The sequence below is a fragment of the Labeo rohita genome, unplaced genomic scaffold, assembly GCF_022985175.1.
Source record: "Labeo rohita strain BAU-BD-2019 unplaced genomic scaffold, IGBB_LRoh.1.0 scaffold_317, whole genome shotgun sequence".
Classification (NCBI taxonomy): domain Eukaryota; kingdom Metazoa; phylum Chordata; class Actinopteri; order Cypriniformes; family Cyprinidae; genus Labeo; species Labeo rohita.
Window position 1 is genome coordinate 62,330 of NW_026129235.1, and position 20,363 is coordinate 82,692.

Consider the following 20,363-nt stretch of genomic DNA (forward strand, 5'->3'; position numbering starts at 1 on the left):
ATAACATCATAAATATGAAAATTTAGTATAAAATTCTGTTTCTGAATTACAATTTACCTAAAGAAATTTTAAGAGTATTTTATCATCAATACACCATTTCACTAGATGTAAACAACACTGGTCCAGAAGTGCTTCCTGTTTATTTATTTTTTTATTTCACATATACAAATACATCTTAAACGTGATAATGTAACATTTTCATCCAGTCAAATGTTATGTTGGTTGTATTTTTTGTGGTGTTTGTGTAAAGTAAAAAAAAAAAAAAAGAAACAGGAAGTGTATCGGGACCAGTATATTTACATCTAGCGAAATGGTCTATAAACACTTTTTGCAACTGTCATTCTTTATTGTACAGTATGTCTGAGTGAACGCAAAAAAAAAAAAAAAAAAAGTATGGCAGGATTTAATTTGGTCCATTAACAATTAATTGTATTGCTGTCATTTAAGTTATTTAGATGAAATATTCCATAAAAAAAGTAACTGTCGACTTTAATTTCAAGGTGACTTCATGAAAGTAAACAGTAAACTTTAATCTCACTGTCACTGCTGTACAGTATAATGATACTAACTCTAGTTTCTCCAGCTTGAATTGCGTGTTCATCAGTAGATCACTAAGGTTTTTCACTCCAGAGTCTCCTAGTTTATTCCCGCTCAGGTTCAGTTCTCTCAGGTGTGATGGGTTTGATTTCAGAGCTGAAGTCACAGCAGAACAACCTTCATCTGTCATTTCACAGTTGCTTAACCTGCAATGGCAAAAACAGCATAAAATAAGAAATGAAAATATTATCATTATTATCATGTTTCCTGATTCTTGTATGTGAATGTTACTGAGCTCAGTATCTCCAGTTTGCAGTGTGAATCCTTCTCTGTTTTTATTGGATTCAAACTAAGGTTTAGGATCTATGATGATCATAATATTGAAGAGGCATTTAGGTTCTAATAGTTTGTTTTTAGTCACGTTAGTTTTGTATCAGGGCAGGCACTGCTTCTACTTACTTACTTTTACCTTATTTATTTAATGCCTCCATTCTTTATTCTCGAATGAAAGGCTGATTTCTGCATTTACACGCTTACTATAAAAAAAAAAAAAATAAATAAACTTACAAAATGTGACCAATATGGCAAAACCAGTGCACTGCTTTAAACAATAGAACTTCAGACCTGTTGTCTTAAAATAAATAAACTTTAACTGTACTAACTCTAGTTTCTCCAGCTTGAATTGTGTGTTCATCAGTAGATCACTGAGGTTTTTCACTCCAGAGTCTCCTAGTTTATTCCAGCTCAGGTTCAGTTTTCTCAGGTGTGATGGGTTCGATTTCAGGTGTGAAGGTGAAGTCAGGATGAGACACTGTTTCTCTGTAATTCTGCATCCACACAGACTGAAGACAGAAAGAGAAAAGACAATGAATCAGACGTGTTGTTCATGCGTGAGTTCAATTAATCCGTAACACCATACAGTTCAATAAATAAAATGTTGTTAAAACCTGAAAACGATACACGTACATAAATAATAATACAGTCATAAACTAAAACAAAACTAGGATTTGAGGATACTAGTTACATTTCAAGTCTAGAGAATCTTTAGTCAGACCTAAAAATGCTTGTAATTTGTAATGTTATTAAAATACAAGATCAACTATAGAATCACTTTAAAATAACATTAATGTAAATGTAAAAATCGAGTTTAAATGTAACAAATCAAGAAAATTCTGTTCATAAATCAAAATTTAATTCAAGACATTTTAAGATTGTAGTTTACAGTCAAATACAACACTTCGTGATTATATTTTGTTGTTATTGTGATGCATGTCTGAGTGAAACTTTTTTGAACAAGAAAAAATGCAGGTCAGGGATTCATTTTTGATGAAAAGCTGAATAATTGTTGTTTGCTATTGCTGTGATCTCATGTGACTGACAGGTTTAACACCCTCACATCATCAAACCAGATAAGAAATGTTTTTGTGAGGGAAAAGTTATTTTCATTAAAAATCACAATGGTACATTGAAAATAAATGATGTACCCGGATAAATAAATAATAACAAGCAACAATATATTGTCAGTAATTTTTAATCTCACTGTCACTGCTGTACAGTATAATGATACTAACTCTAGCTTCTCCAGCTTGAATTGTGGGTTCTTCATTAGATCACTGAGGTTTTTCACTCCAGAGTCTCCTAGTTTATTCCAGCTTAGGTCCAGTTCTCTCAGGTGTGATGGGTTTGATTTCAGAGCTGAAGTCACAGCAGAACAGCCTTTATCTGTCATTTCACAGATGTTTAACCTTCATTGAGAGAAAGAGAGAAGATTGTACTACATCAAAGCTGTTTTAAAATGTAATTTTTATATTGAACCAACTTCATTTCACGTCAATGCTCTCAGTATCAGTATCATGTACAGGGGCTGGATTTACCTCATACTGTGACATAGGCAAAATAAATGTTTGCTGCCGGCCAGAAACCTCCTATGACCTAAACTGCTACTTTTTCAAAACATTGTATGTTGGTATTGTGACTTTATTGTAATAAGATTCATTAGTTAACATTAGTTAACTGGTATAGTTAACATGAACAAGGAATGATCAATCCTTCTACAGCATTTATTAATCTTAATGTTAATTTCAACATTTACTAACACATTATTAAATTGAAAAGTTGTTTGTTAACATCAATGCACTGTGAATTAACACGAACTACCAATGAACGACTACATTTTCATTAATTTACAGTACATTAATAAATACTGTAATAAACGTATTGTTCATTGTTCGCACATGTTAGTTAATACATTAGCTAACATGAACTAATGAAATCTTATTATATAGTGTTACCATATAAATGTATAGGCCTACAGATTTATTTACATCATTGCATGTGTTATTATATTAGTATCATTTCTCCAAAATCAAGTTCAAATATCAAGTTTTTGAGCAGCAAATGGTTTTTTCCATCATTACCGCCACATCACAAGCAGTAATTGCATTGCATTAATGTTTTCATGAACTTGCAGGTTGTTACGGTACAGTTCCCCATTCAGTCGGTCACTTCGAGTCACATTGGTGACCGCCGAATTGGGATCTCGCTTAGAGAGACCAATCTACTTCAAGTGTAAACTAAATGAGCCAATGTACATTGGCATGCAATGATTGCATCCAGCTGCTGCTGATCACAGCCGAGTATTAATAGGCAGCAGGTGCAGGGCATAGTCAGCTTTTTGCTTTGGAGCCAATCTGATCGAGTCTTCAAGCAAGATAGAAAGTGAAAGTAAAACGAGTCTCTACCTGCTCGTGTGTTGGCGGCATGGGAGAGCGCCACCTCTCCCAGGGAGCTGACTGGTCTAACGGTGACTGTTAAGAACTCCTCAAAAACCAGGGTTCCTCCTTCCACCAGCACCTCGCAGCCAGTGGAGCGGCCAAAGGAACAGGCTGGACCTTCACGTGAGGTACCACTTGTATATTTTGGCGCTCCCCCCAACAATCAGATGTCGATTGCAGCATCGGAGGGTGAGCCAGACCTCTCGGGAGAGGATGATCCGAGCACACTGTCGTCCATCAGGTGGTCAGCGGTGCCGGATATGGACCCTGAGATGATGGCTATGCTTGCCTAGGCGGTCGAGTGTGTCCATCACATCCCGAACCCTCTGGGCTGGATGATTGGTATCTTGGGGTGGCTCACACTGGTTCTTAGGGCCCCTCTCCAGTACCTTTCTTCCCGGAAGTGCATGATGAGCTCACTGGAAAGTGGATGGCACCTTTTACTGCCCAAACCGCTCCAGTGGCACATCCTCCCTCACCACCCTCAATGGCAGATCAGCACGGGCGTATACAGCTGTCCCACCGGTGAAGCAATATGTGTCCCGACGCCGCTTCCACTTGGTGGGGCAATCCGTTGCTCCCCTCCTGGACCTGTAGGCACTCGTCGGCTCTGGTTGGCAGTGCCTATGCGGCCTGTGGAGAAGATGCCTCTGCCCTGCATGCTATGGCGTTATTATAGGTTCATCAGGCCAAGGCACTGAAGGACCTGTACGAGGGTGGCCACGACCCAGAAGTTCTTAAAGAGCTTCGCATCGCCACAGACATCGCGCTATGTGCAACGAAGGTGACTGCATGGTCTCTGAGTCATGCCATGTCCACCATGGCAGTCCAGGAGTGCCATCTCTAGCTGTATCTGGCAGACATGAGGGAAACAGATAAGACCAGGTTCCTCAATGCCCCCGTGTCCCAGACCGGCCTTTTCGGTGACACGGTGGTGAACTTTGCCCAGCTGTTTTCCACTGCACAGAAGTAGACTGAGGCTATCAGACACATCCTGCCCCGGCCACTGGCAGCAGCACCTCAGCCTTCTTGTTGCCAAGGGCTGCCCCCTGCCTCTGGGCTGTTGGAGAGTGCCATCAGACATACTACTCATGCACCAGCTGCCCGAACGCAGGTAAGTCTCACACACTCCAGACACAGACACTCTGACCTCGCTTCGGACCAGCAACGAGATGCCCAAGTGGGGTCCCTGCATTTCCCATTGCTGCCGCACCGCGGGTATGTCCGTGGCTGGTGCCGCTTGTACATTATCTGGGGGCCTGGATAGAGCTTCCCAGTCCATCTTGCTGGCTCCTCCGGACCATCAGACTCAGCTATGCAATTAAGTTCGCCCGGCAACCCTATGGCACCCGCGTCCAGACCTCTGGAAACTAGGTTCTAGGTGACCTACCCCAAGGAGTGGAAGACACCATCACTTCAGAGAGAGCCCAGTCCACGAGACATGCTTACACCTTGAAGTGGAACCTGTTCGTCGAGTGGTGTTACTCTCTACTCTCTACCGAGAGGACCCACGAAGATGCCCGATCAGAGTCGTGCTCTCCTTTTTGCAGTAAGGGTTGGAGTGAAGGCTGTCTCCCTCCACCCTTAAAGTCTACGTGACTGCTATTGCTGCACACCGGGAGAGGGCTGGGGTCCATATGAGAGACCTAAGTGGATCCCATATGTGTAAAAGTCCACGGTATAGCCTCAGAGCCCAGTGTTCCAGCTTTGCATGCCACATTCCCAGTGTTCCAGCTTCACTGAAGTGGGTAGTACTGTGTTATACAGTGACTGGTATTCTGGTTGCGAGCCCGGCCTAGGCCAGAAAGGGTGCGCAGGGAGCTCACTCCGGACTCTGGAGGGGGACAGCAGCCGTGGTGCTTTGGTAGGGATCCCAGTTCGTTGGTCACAGACGTGACTCGAAGTGACCAACTGAATGGGGAACGTCTCGGTTACGTATGTAACCCTCGTTCCCTGAAGAAGGGAACACAGACTACCACCGCTGGACCGCCGGATCACCGGCTCGGCTCTTCAGCGAAAACCTGACTATGCACTGCACCTGCTGTCTATTTATACTCTCGCTGTGATCAGCGGCAGCTGGATGCAATCATCGCATGCCAACATACATTACAAAAGATTCAGCACTACACACAAGCTATTTGGCTGTGACTCGACAACAAATGCTAGACTAAGACACACTTCTCTGCTCCTCAAATACAAAAAAACATTAGGCTTTCTCTATATATATATATATATATATATATATATATAATAGGGCTTTGCTACTGAAAAGCTTTTTGATTCAGAAAATATCGATGCTAACACCATGCTACTGAGAAATGTAGTTAAACTAGTAGCCCAACACTGCTTTTTAATCATGTACTGGAGAGCTTTCCTGTCCTGAACTGTGCAACTTCCACACCACTTTCACCTGTACATCTATAAAAGTTACTGAGGATTTTGCTTCCCATGCCAAATTTCCTCAGCCTTCTTAAGAAATACAGTCACTGCCGGGACTTTGTTACAAGCTGCTGAGTGTTGCGAGACCAACATTCTTAAAAATAAAGGTGCTTGACGAGGCCATAGAAGAACCTTTTTTGTCTAAATGGTTCCATTAAGAACCTTTCTGGTTGTTTTGTTGGGGACGCTTAATTTCCAATTTTAATTTTGTCGACTTGATTGCACAGATAGTATTTGAAATGAACTGAGCTGGATGATGACGTCAGTGAGTGTTTTCTGTAGTCCTTTTGCATTAGACACTATTTTCCTATTTAATATTGTAAAGCTGCTTTGAAACAATCTGTACTGTTAAAAGCACTATAGAATTAAAGGTGACTTGACTGTTTTAGAAGAGGTTCTTTTGTGGTTAACCTTCAGTCATACTCTACAACGTTACGGCATAACTGACATATTTGGGGTCTCCTTTTGGAGGCCAATCACCTCTGAGTTAACTGGAAAGGGCCAATGAAAATTGATGAGTGGATTTTGCATGCCAAGCCACTCCCCCGTTCATACGAGTATATAAGATGGCGGCGTACATCCACTTATTCAGATTTCTGCTTCAGAGCTTCACCCACAAGCTGACTGGAAATTTCGCTGTTGGATTCTCTACACTGCGTAGCCGGCTGCATCACTGCACCGGTAACTTTTCACTACAGCGAAGAACCCCCTCTTAAATGCATGCTTGTGCCGCGGTCCTTCCCTGAGCAAACCAGCACTAAAAGAGTAATTTTCCAACAAAGCACAGTCATTGTGAGTGTCTCACAAGATGTCTTTCCAACTGTGTGCTTCTGGATGCATTAGCTTCCTTACCTCTATTGACGGACATGATCGCTGTCTTACGTGCCTGGGCTGTAAACATGTTGAGGTGGCATTCGTGGATGGTCCGTGCATTAATTGCAAACGTATGGCCACGTCGTTCTTTCACGTCTGAGCTCCTCCCTCCTCACCACTCTGGATGGCGGGGGCGGCCAGGGGGTACGTGGACGTTCCCCAGGTGAAGCGTGCAGTTGCGGTGCACATGTGCCCGCAAAACACCGCCACTTGGAGAAACCGTCCCCGCCTCCCCTCCAAGGCCTGTAAGCTGTCATCAGCTCTCACTGCCAAGGCTTACAGCACTGCGGGCAAGGCCGTCTCCGCTTTGCATGCCATGGCCATTCTGCAGGTTCACCAGGCCAAGGCACTATAAGAGCTGCACCAGGGTGGTCCTGGGTGGATCAACAAGGTTGATGCTGAGCTGCGGACAGTGACCGACTTCGCTCTTCAGTCGACGAAAGTCACGGCACGGTCACAATGGTGGTCCAGGAGCGCCATCTTTGGCTGAACCTGGCACAGATGAGTGACGCCAACAAAGTTCACTTTCTCAACGCACCAATCTCCCAGGCCGGCCTCTTTGGCGACACCGTTGAGGACTTTGCCCAGCAGTTCTCAGCAGTACGAAAGCAAACGGAGGCGATCAAACACATATTGCCCCGACGTGAGTCCACCAAGCTGCCGGGTGGCCGGTCTCCAACTGATTGTCACTGAGGGTGCCCCCCTGTGGCCTCTAAAACACCTGCTTCACCCCCTGCGACATCAAGTGAGGCAACCCCTCAACCCAGGCGTCGAGCTGGCCGCAGGAGAGCATTACAGTCTGCTGATCAGGGCCCCGGTAAGAACAACCGCAAGTCCGCAAAGCGGCCATGACTCGGATGACACAGAGATGGAGGAGACTGCTCGAGGGGGAACCTCAACATCTGCCCCCCCTCTCCCGGGAGAGCTTTGCTTCCTCAGATTCAGACTTTGATTTTGCCACCACCGCGGCAACCCGGAGGGAAGGTAAGGGCTGCTTGCAACAGCATGACTTTTCTCCAGAATTGTTTGTTTTCTGGGTTGGGTCACCTCCCCCCCTGGGCTGCTCCATCGTTGATCCCACTAGCACGGTGACTGGGGGCCTGGTTAACGCTCCCCAACCCATCTCATTGGTTGATCCGGACAGTCTGACACGGCTACACGATCCTATTCGCGAGGTACCTGCCCAGGTTCAGAGGCATCCTCTTCACCTCTGTCCATTCGAACATAGATGCCTCTGTCCTGTGTGCGGAAATTGTGGTTCTCCTGGCGAAGGATGCAATTGAGCCAGACCCTACGTTCCTACAGGTGCGCAGGTGTGCCCCTGAGCCAGGTGTCGAGGTGTTACACGATAAGCACATGCTGGCCCAAGGGCCTCCTCAAGTACGCCTTTCCCCCAGTGAGCCTTCTTGCAAGATCAGGGAGGACGAGGAACAGGTTCTGTTGGTTACGCCTTATTTGGCACCCGTGTCCCGATCTCTGGAACCTTCACGTGTGACTTCTGGACGGGACACGGTAGACCTCACTGGCCTTCCCCAGGCCTTGATTAATACTATCACTCAGGCTACAGCCCCCTCTACTAGGCAGGCCTACACCTTGAAGTGGGGACTGTTCGTTGATTGGTGTTCCTCTCGTCGAGAGGACCCTCAGAGATGCTCAGTTGAAGTGGTGCTTTCCTTCCTTCATGAAAAGTTGGAGCGGAGGCTGTTCTCCTCCACTTTGAAAGTCTATGTGGCGGCCATCACTGCGTACCATAACGCAGTTGATGGCCTGTCCCTTGGGAAGCATCGTCTAATCATCAGGTTCCTGAGAGGTGCTAGGTGGCTGAATCCCCCTCGTCCACACCTCATTCCCTCTTGAGACCTCTCCGTGGTCCTCTTAGAGTCCCCTTTAAGCCGCTTGCATCAGATGAGCTGAAATATCTGTCTCTGAAGACTGCGCTCCTGATGGCGCTCACTTCCATCAAGAGGGTGGGGGACCTGCACACTTTCTCTGTCAGCGAAACATCCCTTGAATTCGGTCCGGCTGATTCTCATATGACCTTGAGACCTCGGCCTGGTTATGTGACCAAGGTTCCCACCACTCCCTTCAGAAATCAGGTGGTGAACCTGCAAGTTCAGCCCCCGGTGGAGGCAGACCCGGCCTTGGCGTTGCTGTGTCCTGTTTGTGCATCGCGCACTTACGTGGACCGCACCCGGAGCTTCAGACGCTCTGAGCAGCTCTTTGTTTGCTTTGGAGGTCAGCAGAAGGGGAATGCTGTCTTCAAGCAGAGGTTGACTCATTGGGTGGTTGATGCCATCACCCTGGCGTACCTGTGCCAGGGTGAGCCGTGCCCCCTGGGATTTCGCCTCACCTGGGCATTGGTGCACGGTGCCTCTCTAGCAGACATTGGGCGACACTGAACACCTTCGCAAGATTTTTCCTCCGGTGTGTTAAGGTAACATCAGGTAATTTGCAAGAGTGTCCGCTTGCTGCACCATTCCTTATGGATCCGTGCGCCTTTTTCCCAGTTGTTCCCTTAGGTGAACTCTTCCCTTAGGGTCCTCCTTGCCCCCACAGTTCGGATTAGGATGGAGTTGTCTGGACTGTGTCCGTTATGGGGTTTCCTAACACTTTCAGCGATGACTCACCTGAACACCTCTGATGGGCCATTGCATCCATAAGCTCAACAGAATCGTGTGTGATTGTCACGTTGTATGTGTCACGTGTTCTTTGTGTTTTGGTTCTGTTTTCCTTGTTCTCCTGCCTTCTGTTTCTGTTCCTCATGTGTTGCTATGGGTTTTGAATAATTACCCCGCACCTGTTATTCATTTCCTCTCATTTGTCCTAGTATTTAAACTCCATTTTGTTCAGTCTTTGGTTGTCTGTTCTCAATCATTATTATTAGTTGTGTGGTCTCCCAGTCTGCCTGTTTTTCAACTATTATTAAAATCATTTTGTTTAAAACATTCCTTAATCGTCATCTGCCTTTCTGCCTGCTACACAACCTGACAGTATGTCTCTGGCTCAGCGCCAGCTAGTGAACATGGATTTGAATTTTGCAGCTGGTGATGTTTTTTTTTTTTTTTTTTTTTATAGTTTTCAGGACAAACTGCACATTGCACCCAAAATTGTTTGGTGTGACATGATTCCAAATTTAGGGGGGGCCAAGCTTGCTGACACAGGGGTATATCCAATTTTCTACTCTGACTGACTGAGGTCTGTCCAACAGGAAGTTCATCGCCCAGTTTCTGAGGGAGTGTGTCGGTCTGAGGGTGAAGAGAGTTTCTGTTATTGCGGAGTTGTAATCAATAAAAAGCATTCACACATGTGTGTCGTTACCCTCCTCCGTTACCCTGTGTGGATGGCAGTGTTGACAGCATCATCAGTGGACCAGTTTTCTTGATATGCAAATTTTAATGAGTCTAAGGTGGCTGGAATGGTCTTTTTTACATAGGACTTGACTAGCAAACCCTGAATGCCCATCAGGGATGTCATCTGGGCTGCCTTCCAGGGGTTTTAGAGCCATGCACACCACCGCCAATGACACTGTGAATGACGTGTCCAAAATACCCTCTGAGTCCAGAATCCTACAGTTTTGGCTGATGATTGGTGCCTCTAACTAAAACTCAATCAGCTCATCTGGGAGTGTAGTCCTGGTACTCATGGCTCCCTGGCTTTTCTGCTGGTACTCTGTGATGAGCTGCAGGATTTGTCACATGCACTGGGAATGTGCAGTGATGTAATACCCCTGACGTCACTGAATTTTAGTCAGAATTGTGTGACACTCAATCGCCGTTTACGGATACCATTGGAATGAATGAGAAGTGTCATAAGCTGAATCCCACCTGTCCCAAAAAGTCAGGGACTTCTCTTATAAAACAGCATTTTTTGTGGGTTAAATCCAAAAGTATTATCCAAAAGTATTATCCAAAAGAGTCTTCAAAATGTTGAAGACTCTTTATTCCACACTTTAACAGTTTTACTTACTGAATGAGATTGTTTAAGAAGCTTCTGTAGACATCGTTAGATATTATAAAGTGTTTTAGTTTAAACTGTTGAGGTGATTTTAATCATTTTGATTCTTCTATGTGAACGTTACTGACCTCAGTATCTCCAGTTTACAGTGTGAATTCTTCTGTGTTTTTTTCTGATTCAAACTAAGGTTTAGGATCTATGATGATCATAATATTGAAGAGGCATTTAGTTTCTAATAGTTTGTTTTGAGTCACATTAGTTTTGTATGAGGGCAGGCACTGCTTCTACTTACTTAACTTTATTTTATTTAATGCCTCCATTCTTTATTCTCTAATAGGGTGACCACCTGGCAATAGGGCTGTTGTGGGACATAATTGGATTTTGCGGGACAACGCAGGACACGTGTGAGACTGATACATTTTCTACTGTTATGCTATGTAAATACTGACTATATCTATATGCACATGCAAGCGAGAGAAAGCACATATTTTTTTTTTCATGAGAGCGAAGAGAATCCACCTGCGAGAGAGGAGATTTGTGATTAAGCATTTTAATGTGACCCGCATTACAATAATATGCTCTAAATCCGTCATTAAAATAACGCCATAGAAACAACGAACCAGTAAAATAAGAAGAAATTCACGTCTGAAAGCTGTATCGATTTTTTTTTTTTTTAATTGGTTAAAATGAATGGAGAATGTCGCCTTTTTCCTGGTGTGCTCGACCATTTCCGTCAGTGGTCCTAGATCACATGATGAGGTCAGCAAATCCTTTGCGCAGAAACTATGCCACAAAAAGAATAAATAAAAAGCTTTTTTTTTAAATACAAAAGAACACATGGACGTTTTCTTAATATGATCATTAAAAAACCAACAGACTGATGAAAATGCGGGACATTTTCTCAATATGTGACGTGCGGGACAAAGGGTGAAAATGCTTTGTGGTGCAATTCAAAGCGGGACAGGTGGTTACCCTATTCTCTAATGAAAGGCTGATCTCTGCATTTACGTACTTACTACATAAAAAAAAATAAAAAATAAACTTACAAAATGTGACCAATATGGCAAAGCCAGTGCACTGCTTTAAACAATATAACTTAAGACCTGATGTCTTAAAATAAATAAACTTAAATATACTAACTGTAGTTTCTCCAGCTTGCATTTTGTGTTCATCAGTAGATCACTGAGGTTTTTCACTCCAGAGTCTCCTAGTTTATTCTCACTCAGGTTCAGTTCTCTCAGGTGTGATGGGTTTGATTTCAGAGCTGAAGTCAGGATGAGACACTGTTTCTCTGTAATACTGCATCTACACAGACTGAAAACAGAAAGAGAAAAGACAATGAATCAGATCTATGATGCATCATGAACAAATGTCATACATTCACTAATAAATCAACAAAATCATGGAAACTTCTAATATATGAATGAACAAACCAAGAGAGGAGTATTTGAGGAGACTAGTTACAATCCAAGTCTGGACCCTCAGTCAACAAATAAGTAAATTTTACCAATGTAAATTAATATGTAGAATCAATACAGAAACAATAGTAAAATTGACAACATTAAATGATCTATTTTCACATTTCTATTGGAAGAAAATAATCAAATGATTTTTAATTTAAGCTATTTTACAGTGTAATTTACAATCTCTAACTATAAAAACATACTAAATCTACATTTCCCCTGATAAATAAAAATAATGAAATATACTATTAGTCCAGTATAAATCTAACTGTCAGAAACATCTACTGTTATTTGTTAGACTGTTTTTAGTCTGTTGTCACTTCTGTTTTGTTCCACAGCAAAAATGTCAAATTTCAGCAAGTTTCAGGCTGTTTTTTTTTTTTAGAGATACATATAAAAATATGTATGCCTGAATCTTTCTTCAGATGGAGAAATGCCAGAAAGTGCAGCGCTGGAAATGATGTGACAAGAGCCCAGCGATCTTAAACTAAACAGTGAACTTTAATCTCACTGTCACTGCTGTACAGTATAATGATACTAACTCTAGTTTCTCCAGCTTGAATTGTGTGTTCATCAGTAGATCACTGAGGTTTTTCACTCCAGAGTCTCCTAGTTTATTCCAGCTCAGGTTCAGTTCTCTCAGGTGTGATGGGTTTGATTTCAGAGCTGAAGTCAGGATGAGACACTGTTTCTCTGTAATACTGCAATCACACAGACTGAAAACAGAAAGAGAAAAGACAATGAATCAGATCTATGATGATCAACTTACTAATGTGTTTTTCATCTTCCAGCAGATGTTTGCTGACAAATAAACAGTGAGTGATATCTGTGTGCAGGTAACATGAAGAAAGACACATAGTTCATTTAAATATACTACAAACTACACAAAAGTTACAAATGTATGCAAAGGTTGAAAATCAGCAAAATTACCCATTAAGACAGGGGTCACCACACTCAGTCCTGGAGGGCCGGTGTCCTTACAGAGTTTTGCTCCAACCGTAATCAAACACACCAAGGTCTTAATACTGTAGGTTTACTTGAATCTTCCAGGCAGGTGTGTTGAGGCAAGTTGGAGCTAAACTCTGCAGGACACCGGCCCTCCAGGATCAAGTTTGGTGACCCCTGCATTAAGATGTGAGCTATTTATCCAAGTAACGAGGTTTCACTTGATAACATTAACTACATTAGTTAACATGAACTGATGATGAACAACTAGTACAGCATTTAATAACCTTAATGTAAGTTTCAACGTTTACTAATACAGTTTTAAATTCAAAAGTTTTCTGTTAATTAGTTAATACACTGTGAACTGACATGAACATATATTAGCTATGACATTAGATATATTTAATAGCTAATGTTAACAAATGAAATTGTTACTGTCTACTATTGTCATAAATCACTTTAGTCTCACAGATCAATGTTCAAACATACTGTAGACTAAACTATTACAAGTCAACAATTACAAGTCAACAACAAAGACATATTATTAACAAATTTTATACTTTGTTTTTTTTTTAGGGAAAAAAAGTATTTCCTTAAACTGAAAACATTCAAACAATTTTGAAAAGGCAGTTCATTTGCTTTAGTGCTGCACTGATCAGGACATTTGAGGCAGATACTGATCACTGATTCTTAAAATGCTCTTGTTCAATTTTTACAATTTACAGTATATGCTGCACCAAAATTAGACATTTTACATTTTGTGAAACACAAACTTTAAATTAAAAGCAGTTGTGAATAGTTGTCAAAAAAGCAAAAAGTTATTCTTGAAAAATCAGTGCTCATTAATAATAATTTTATAAATCCAAATATTTTGTGAAAAAACAAACAAACAAACAAACAAAAAAACAACAACATTATTTGGTGGGGAACAAATAAACTGCAGCACTAAATCTGGTAAAATGTTACACATTGCTATTTGCATTGTGGTTATAAAATGCATCTATGAAAAACAATATATTTCTACATAAATATATACTATAAAAAACTTTTTAATAAGGCATCAACATATGATAGATAAAACAAACAGTGCAGCACAAAATGTTTACAGTATTTGCACCTGGTGTGTAAAATGATGTGCTTGAAGCAACACGAAGTCACAGCACACAACACTTTACATTAAAAAGTTCAAATCACAAAGGGAAGAGATAGTGATGTGTGGTTTATTATTTCTGTGCAAAAGTTTATTGAGCCTTTTCTTTTAACACTTTTAAATTTCAGTTAATTTGAGTGTTAAAAAGCAATTTATAGTCTTTGCTACACCATGTTTTGTTCTAAATGACATAAAACAAAACAACAAATAAAAAAAAAAAAACTGCAAGATATACGCAAATATGCATTATAGACATTTACCTACAAATCAAGTATAATAATGTGAACACTGAATGATCTTGGAGAGAGTTTTACTGAGCTGACTGTTGTAACTGAACATGATCAGAGTCTATATTTATTACAGCAAAGGACGTCCAGCACGTGTGGGTCACCGAGGGTGAGAAATCACAACGTATATAGTGTTCTTCTAGTCACGAGCTAATGTAGTCGTGACTGACATTTACATACATTGTGTACTTAGTTACGCATGAAGCAAGGTCATTGGATCACGAATGAGGAAATTACCCCCTTTCCTTGTCTGATCTTGTCTAGGGCTAATTGAGATCATCAGCTTGTTAGTTTAGTTCATATAGTTCATTCTCTCTCCTAATGAGCTGATGATCTCAATCAGGTGTGTTAAATAAAGCCGTCCTCACGCTACAGGATTTTTAGCCCGATTTTGCCCCGATTTTCCCCTCCTGACAATCGGAGCAAAAATCTTGTCGAGCACCTTGATCGGTCCCGATGTTCTGCATTGAATCTTACACCTCCCGATCTCCTCTCACACAAATCGGGGGCTGCCCCGATCATATCAAACATGTTTGATATTCAGGATTTTAAATCGGGATGATCACAGCTATGATTACATCAGTACTTTCACAACAGCCGATGCGCGACCGCAAAACAGCTGCTGTATGTCCACTGGATAGTGGAGATGGAGGAAACTGCTTCTTATGTTTTTGTAGTAACACTGTCTGTATAATATGTTGAAAATATACCACAACCGCATGGACCAAGGAAAGCAATGCTCCATGCGGACCAAATCCGACCTGAGCCCATCTTTTTTCCCCTTCTCTTAAAACAGTTTATACTGTTTTAGCAATTACAAGATTTCAGGGAAGATAATGTGCAAAGATTCTCCTTATGTGTGTGCTGCAACCAGATTTCATAATCGGTTAGGATTTTAAAAAAAAGTGTGAGGCCGGCTTTAGACTCATTGAGAACACCTTAAATTAAATTTATGTTATTCAGTTTATTTGTGAAATGATTGGATTGAACATGCTTATTGAAATTTAATTTATTTTTTTCAGTTTCAAGTTATGATTCTTCTGTTACTCATTTGCATTTCTGCAAACTTTAAAATAAAATAAATTTGTAACTTCTCCAACCCACCCCGTCTGATGTGGATTCGATTTTGCATCACTGACAGACGCAGCAGAGAAAAGTATTTACATGAAATTTATTGTAACAACTTAAATATTCATCTGTATCTCACATTAAGCTATCGAACACCTTCAGAACACTTGGAATATTGTGCACAAAACATTGTGCTTTTAGTGCTTGTTTGTCTTTTGTGTGGTTTAACAGTAACACGGAACAGTAACACAATATCAGATTTAGATCGGCCCTGTCTGACCAATATACTGCAAGGAATAGTAGTATCAGAACTGTATGGGGACATGTGGGACATGTGAAAAAAATCAGAGTGAGTGAAAAAAAAAATTCAGGGTGGGAGAAAAAATATTTTTCAGATTTTTTTTTGCGTTCTCTCGCAAAACCGGTTGAGTTCAGACAAACACTTCCTATTTACTCAGCTCAGTATGTTCACAACGGAGTGATTCATATAAGTTTTATACTGATAAGAAGAAAGAGAAAACTGAACTTGAACTCAAGTGGCCTATTATAGAAATACAGTCATTTAATTGCTTATAGTTTAAGGCAGGATTTTGGAACATTCTAAAACGCTTAATGTGGATTAATGTAATAAAACAGTGACAGCGGAGGACCAATTCAGTATTAATAAATGCTATTCATACTAATACAAATTTTAGTATTAATACCCTTAGCATTACTCTCAATAAAGTGGTCATAAATGCAACTTGCTAATGTCTTTTCTCCCCACAGAAAACCTTTAGGATACAGAAAACGCTTAAGGGAAGCTAATGGACGATTTAAGACGGTATAGTTACAGTAGTTTAAGTATAGTTAAATTAAACCATGGTTAATTTGTTTGCTGCTTGTTTATATATATATATATATATATATATATATATATATATGTGTGTGTGTGTGTGTGTGTGTGTGTGTGCACCTGGTATTCATCACGTTATGGGACCAAATGTCCCCACAAGGATAGTAATACCAGTAAATTTTGATCTTGTGGGGACATTTGTGAGGTCCCCATGAGGAAACAGGCTTATAAATCATGCACAATGAGTTTTTTTGAGAAAGTAAAAGTGTGCACAGTCTCCTGTGAGGGCTAGGTTTAGGTGTAGGGCGATAGATAATATGGTTTGTACAGTATAAAAACCATTACGCCTATGGAATATCCCCATAAAACATGTAAACACAACATGTGTGTGTGTGTGTGTGTGTGTTTTTGAAAGGAAAAATAAAACAAATAATTCACGTCTATTAGCCTATTAGTCTCATTTTATTCAGAAATAATACTACCAGCAGGCCTACAGCGTGTTATATTATATTACAACATTATAAACACACATAGCCTATATTTTAATGCCCCGCACTCCACAGCAAATCCTTTAAATTTAACCGTATTCAGAACAGACCAAAAACCAAAACCAAAAAACTATAACTTATTCATTTTTAATGAATACATATAATATAATGCAGTATATAATAATATGTATAAGCTTATTTAGCTATAAATAAACCAAAATAAATAATTTAAAGCGAAACTGAAAGTATGGGCTCACGTATCACTCTCCTTCAGCACAAATCCAAATGTTTCCATATTTGCAATGTATTTGCAACTTAACCATTAAATTAACCGGGCTTTGTACGTTCCAATATCGACAGATATCGACACATCTGCAACAGAACTGGTGTGTCTCCAAGCAACAAGCAAATTCGTTGCTGAATTAATCTGCAGCTTTGAACCATTTGAAGAGTCTGTGATTAATAACCCATTCATAACTACAACCATTTGCTTAGTTGATGAATGAATGAATGAATGAATGAATGACGCGACGTCTTGCTCATTAAGACAGTGACATGCCGCCACCTACTGGCGATTTAGTTTGAAACTACAAGTATCACTTCGTTTTTTCATTATTTATTGCTTTATTTATTATATTAATATACTTAATGAAATGTTACGAATACGATATGCATGACATACAGTTGATAAGGCTAGAAAAACTTCTAACCTCTCTAACGGTAAAAAAATGCACATGTAAATCAATTTAAGGGGGCAAATATTGTAAGGGAAAAGGTGACTGCAGTGAGGGTACTTAGAAGAATGTTAAATGCTGTAGGGGGTAGGCCACTGTAGAAAGTTTGAAAACCACTGGCTTAACGGATTACTTCATTAATTGCCTATTTTTAATAAAATATAAAATGTTGGCTTTTTATATCACTGTCTTCTTATGTAAGCTTAAGTTAAGCGCGGTTTTCTATGAGCTCATATTGTGGGCTCACCTGCTTGCAGGTACATAGAATATATTTTTAATAATTCCATATTTGGTCTTTTTTTTAATCAACATCTTCATAAAGCCGCGTTTTCTTTATGGGAGGAAAAGGCTTAAGTATCCTTTCTATGGGGGATACGCTTAACGTGCAATTTAGCGGGTTACATTTATATACTGAGCTATTCTGGTATATAAGGTGTGTACTGAATTTGGTCCTAAAGCATTTTACATTTTAGAATGTCCCAAAATTGTGCCTTGATTGTATTTATATAACAGCCTACTTGAGTCCAAGTTCAAAATCAAACTCTGTAAATCGCTCAATTGCGAACGTGCAAGCTAGGAACCACTACAAGCTGTAAAGTTAACAGATAGTGTTTGTCCGAACTCAACTGGTTTTGCGAGAGAACGCAAAAGTTTTGCGAGGAAACCCAAAATTTCTCAAGGGACCGCAAATGTTTTGTGAGAGAACGCAAAAAAATCTGAAAAATATTTTTCCTCCCACTCTGAATTTTTTTTTTTGTTTTTCATTCACTCTGATTTTTTTCACCACCATGTCCCTTAACGAGCTCTGTAGAACTGATACCCCATATGAGTCCGTAATTTAAAGCTTGATGCCATTTTTCATTGCCCGTTAATTTCTAATACTTCACATCAAGGGTGGCTTTTTGGGTTGCTGAGAAAAAAAACTACTCTCACTCAAACAAATGAGGAAATATAATCAACCACAATAACAGTACTATTAAAAGTAATGTAACATTTTAAACAATACTCACTTCAGTGTGTTGAGTTGACAGTGTTTATCCTGCAGTAGAGCAGCGATCTGATTCACTCGTGTGTCTCCTAGTTCATGTTCACTCAGCTTCAGCTCTCTCAGGAGTAACGGGTTTTTACCCGCAATTCCAGTCACATACTGACAGGCTTCATCTGCAGCAGGACCCAAAAACCTTAAGAAGAGAAAAATGGCCAAAAATGGCCGATATGATTACAAAAAAACCTCTTCATTATTTTAAAAACAAGATCTAGTAATTGCAAAACTTTTCTTTGAACATTTGAAAACACAAATAAATAGATACATATTTGAAAAAGTCTAATAGTCACAGTTATTTGAAAGAAACTAGAGTGACACTCAGTCCTAAAACAAACTCAGCAGAACAGAAACATCCCACAGAACAGAAGAGCAAAACCTCACTAGATCATGATTTTCAGTTTACAAATACAGAGTGTGCAATTAAAAGCCTCAAGATCTTTCAGAAGGAGTGAGAGAAAACTGAACTTGAACTCAAGTGGCCTATTATAGAAATACAGTCATTTAATTGCTTATAGTTTAAGGCAGGATTTTGGAACATTCTAAAACGCTTAATGTGGATTAATGTAATAAAACAGTGACAGCGGAGGACCAATTCGGTATTAATAAATGCTATTCATACTAATAACAACTTTAATATTAATACCCTTAGCATTGCTCTCAGTTGTGAAACTGAATGTTTTTGATCACCTGGAGACCTGCTGTAGAGATACAGTGATAGAGTGAATCTAAGCTTGATGGCTACAGTGTGTTCAGAAACGTTTAAATAATTTGACTAAAAGGCTATCTAGACTGTTTTCCTAGAAATGTCCAGAAAAATCGTGCATGTTAATGATCAAGGTAAACCATACTCCAGAATAGCAGCACAACTAAACTGTGTTGACAGTCATCGTTCACTCAACAGCTCATTCACAAATTGGTCCAGCTGGAGCTCAACACCTGCGGAGTCTCCAGGACCAGCAGACTGAAGGACAAATTCATCCATCAGGAAACTACCTCTTCTGACAGTTTAAATAAAGACTGCTCTCTGAGCTCTTTGTCACTTTAAAGAGATTAATACATTTTTTTTGCACTACACTCATTATATCTGCACTGTTTATTTCACTGGTTTGCGCTTCATCTGCCATGTGCCTTGTGCTACTTTATCTATCTTTTTTTTGCATGTCCTTATTTTTATATTTGTATAGTTGTATTTTGTATTATATTAAATCATTATTTATTAGTATTTTTACATTTTACTGTTAGTGTTTAGTGTTATCTGTATGTACTACGGGTCTGAAAGTAATGCAGTTTCAATAGTCTGTATTTATGTGCTGTACATGTGGCAGAATTGACAATAAAGCCGACTTTGACTTTGATCATCAGTACAACAAAACCTGCAGCATCTGATCATTATGCAACAAACTGTCCAGATTATTGTATAGCTTAAATAAAAATGTACGCATCATTCACTTATTTAATATTATTTCATCACATCTCACCTCAGTGTCTTGAGTTGACAGTTTGGATCTTGTAGTAAATCACTGAGCTCCTTCACTCCTGATTGTCCAGGATCATTTCCTGTGAGATCCAGCTCTATCAGGTGTGAAGGGTTTGATCTCAGAGCTGAAGCCAGAGCTTTATAACCTTCTTCAGTGATACTGCAGTCTGAAAGTCTAGAACCAGAATGACAAATGACAAAGGGGCAAAGTCAAAGACCTGATGTTTTTTAGACACAATTGCCTACTTTTATTAGGTTATGGATTTGGATATTTATTCAGACATTCTCAAATAC

General features: G+C 40.2%; 1 protein-coding gene across 1 annotated transcript in view; it reads right to left on the reverse strand.

The window, feature by feature from the left end:
- LOC127160291 (ribonuclease inhibitor) overlaps positions 1–20,268 on the reverse strand; it is a 31,752-nt gene extending 11,484 nt beyond the window's left edge. The window contains exons 1-6 of the mRNA XM_051102954.1: positions 20,071–20,268; positions 18,558–18,728; positions 12,583–12,756; positions 11,765–11,891; positions 1,200–1,246; positions 570–743 (exon numbers count right to left, since the gene is read on the reverse strand). Of these exons, the coding sequence (XP_050958911.1) occupies positions 570–743; positions 1,200–1,246; positions 11,765–11,891; positions 12,583–12,614 (380 nt within the window). The 5' untranslated portion in view covers positions 12,615–12,756; positions 18,558–18,728; positions 20,071–20,268. The remainder of the gene's footprint in view (positions 1–569; positions 744–1,199; positions 1,247–11,764; positions 11,892–12,582; positions 12,757–18,557; positions 18,729–20,070) is intronic.
- Between the last annotated feature and the right edge of the window lie 95 nt (positions 20,269–20,363).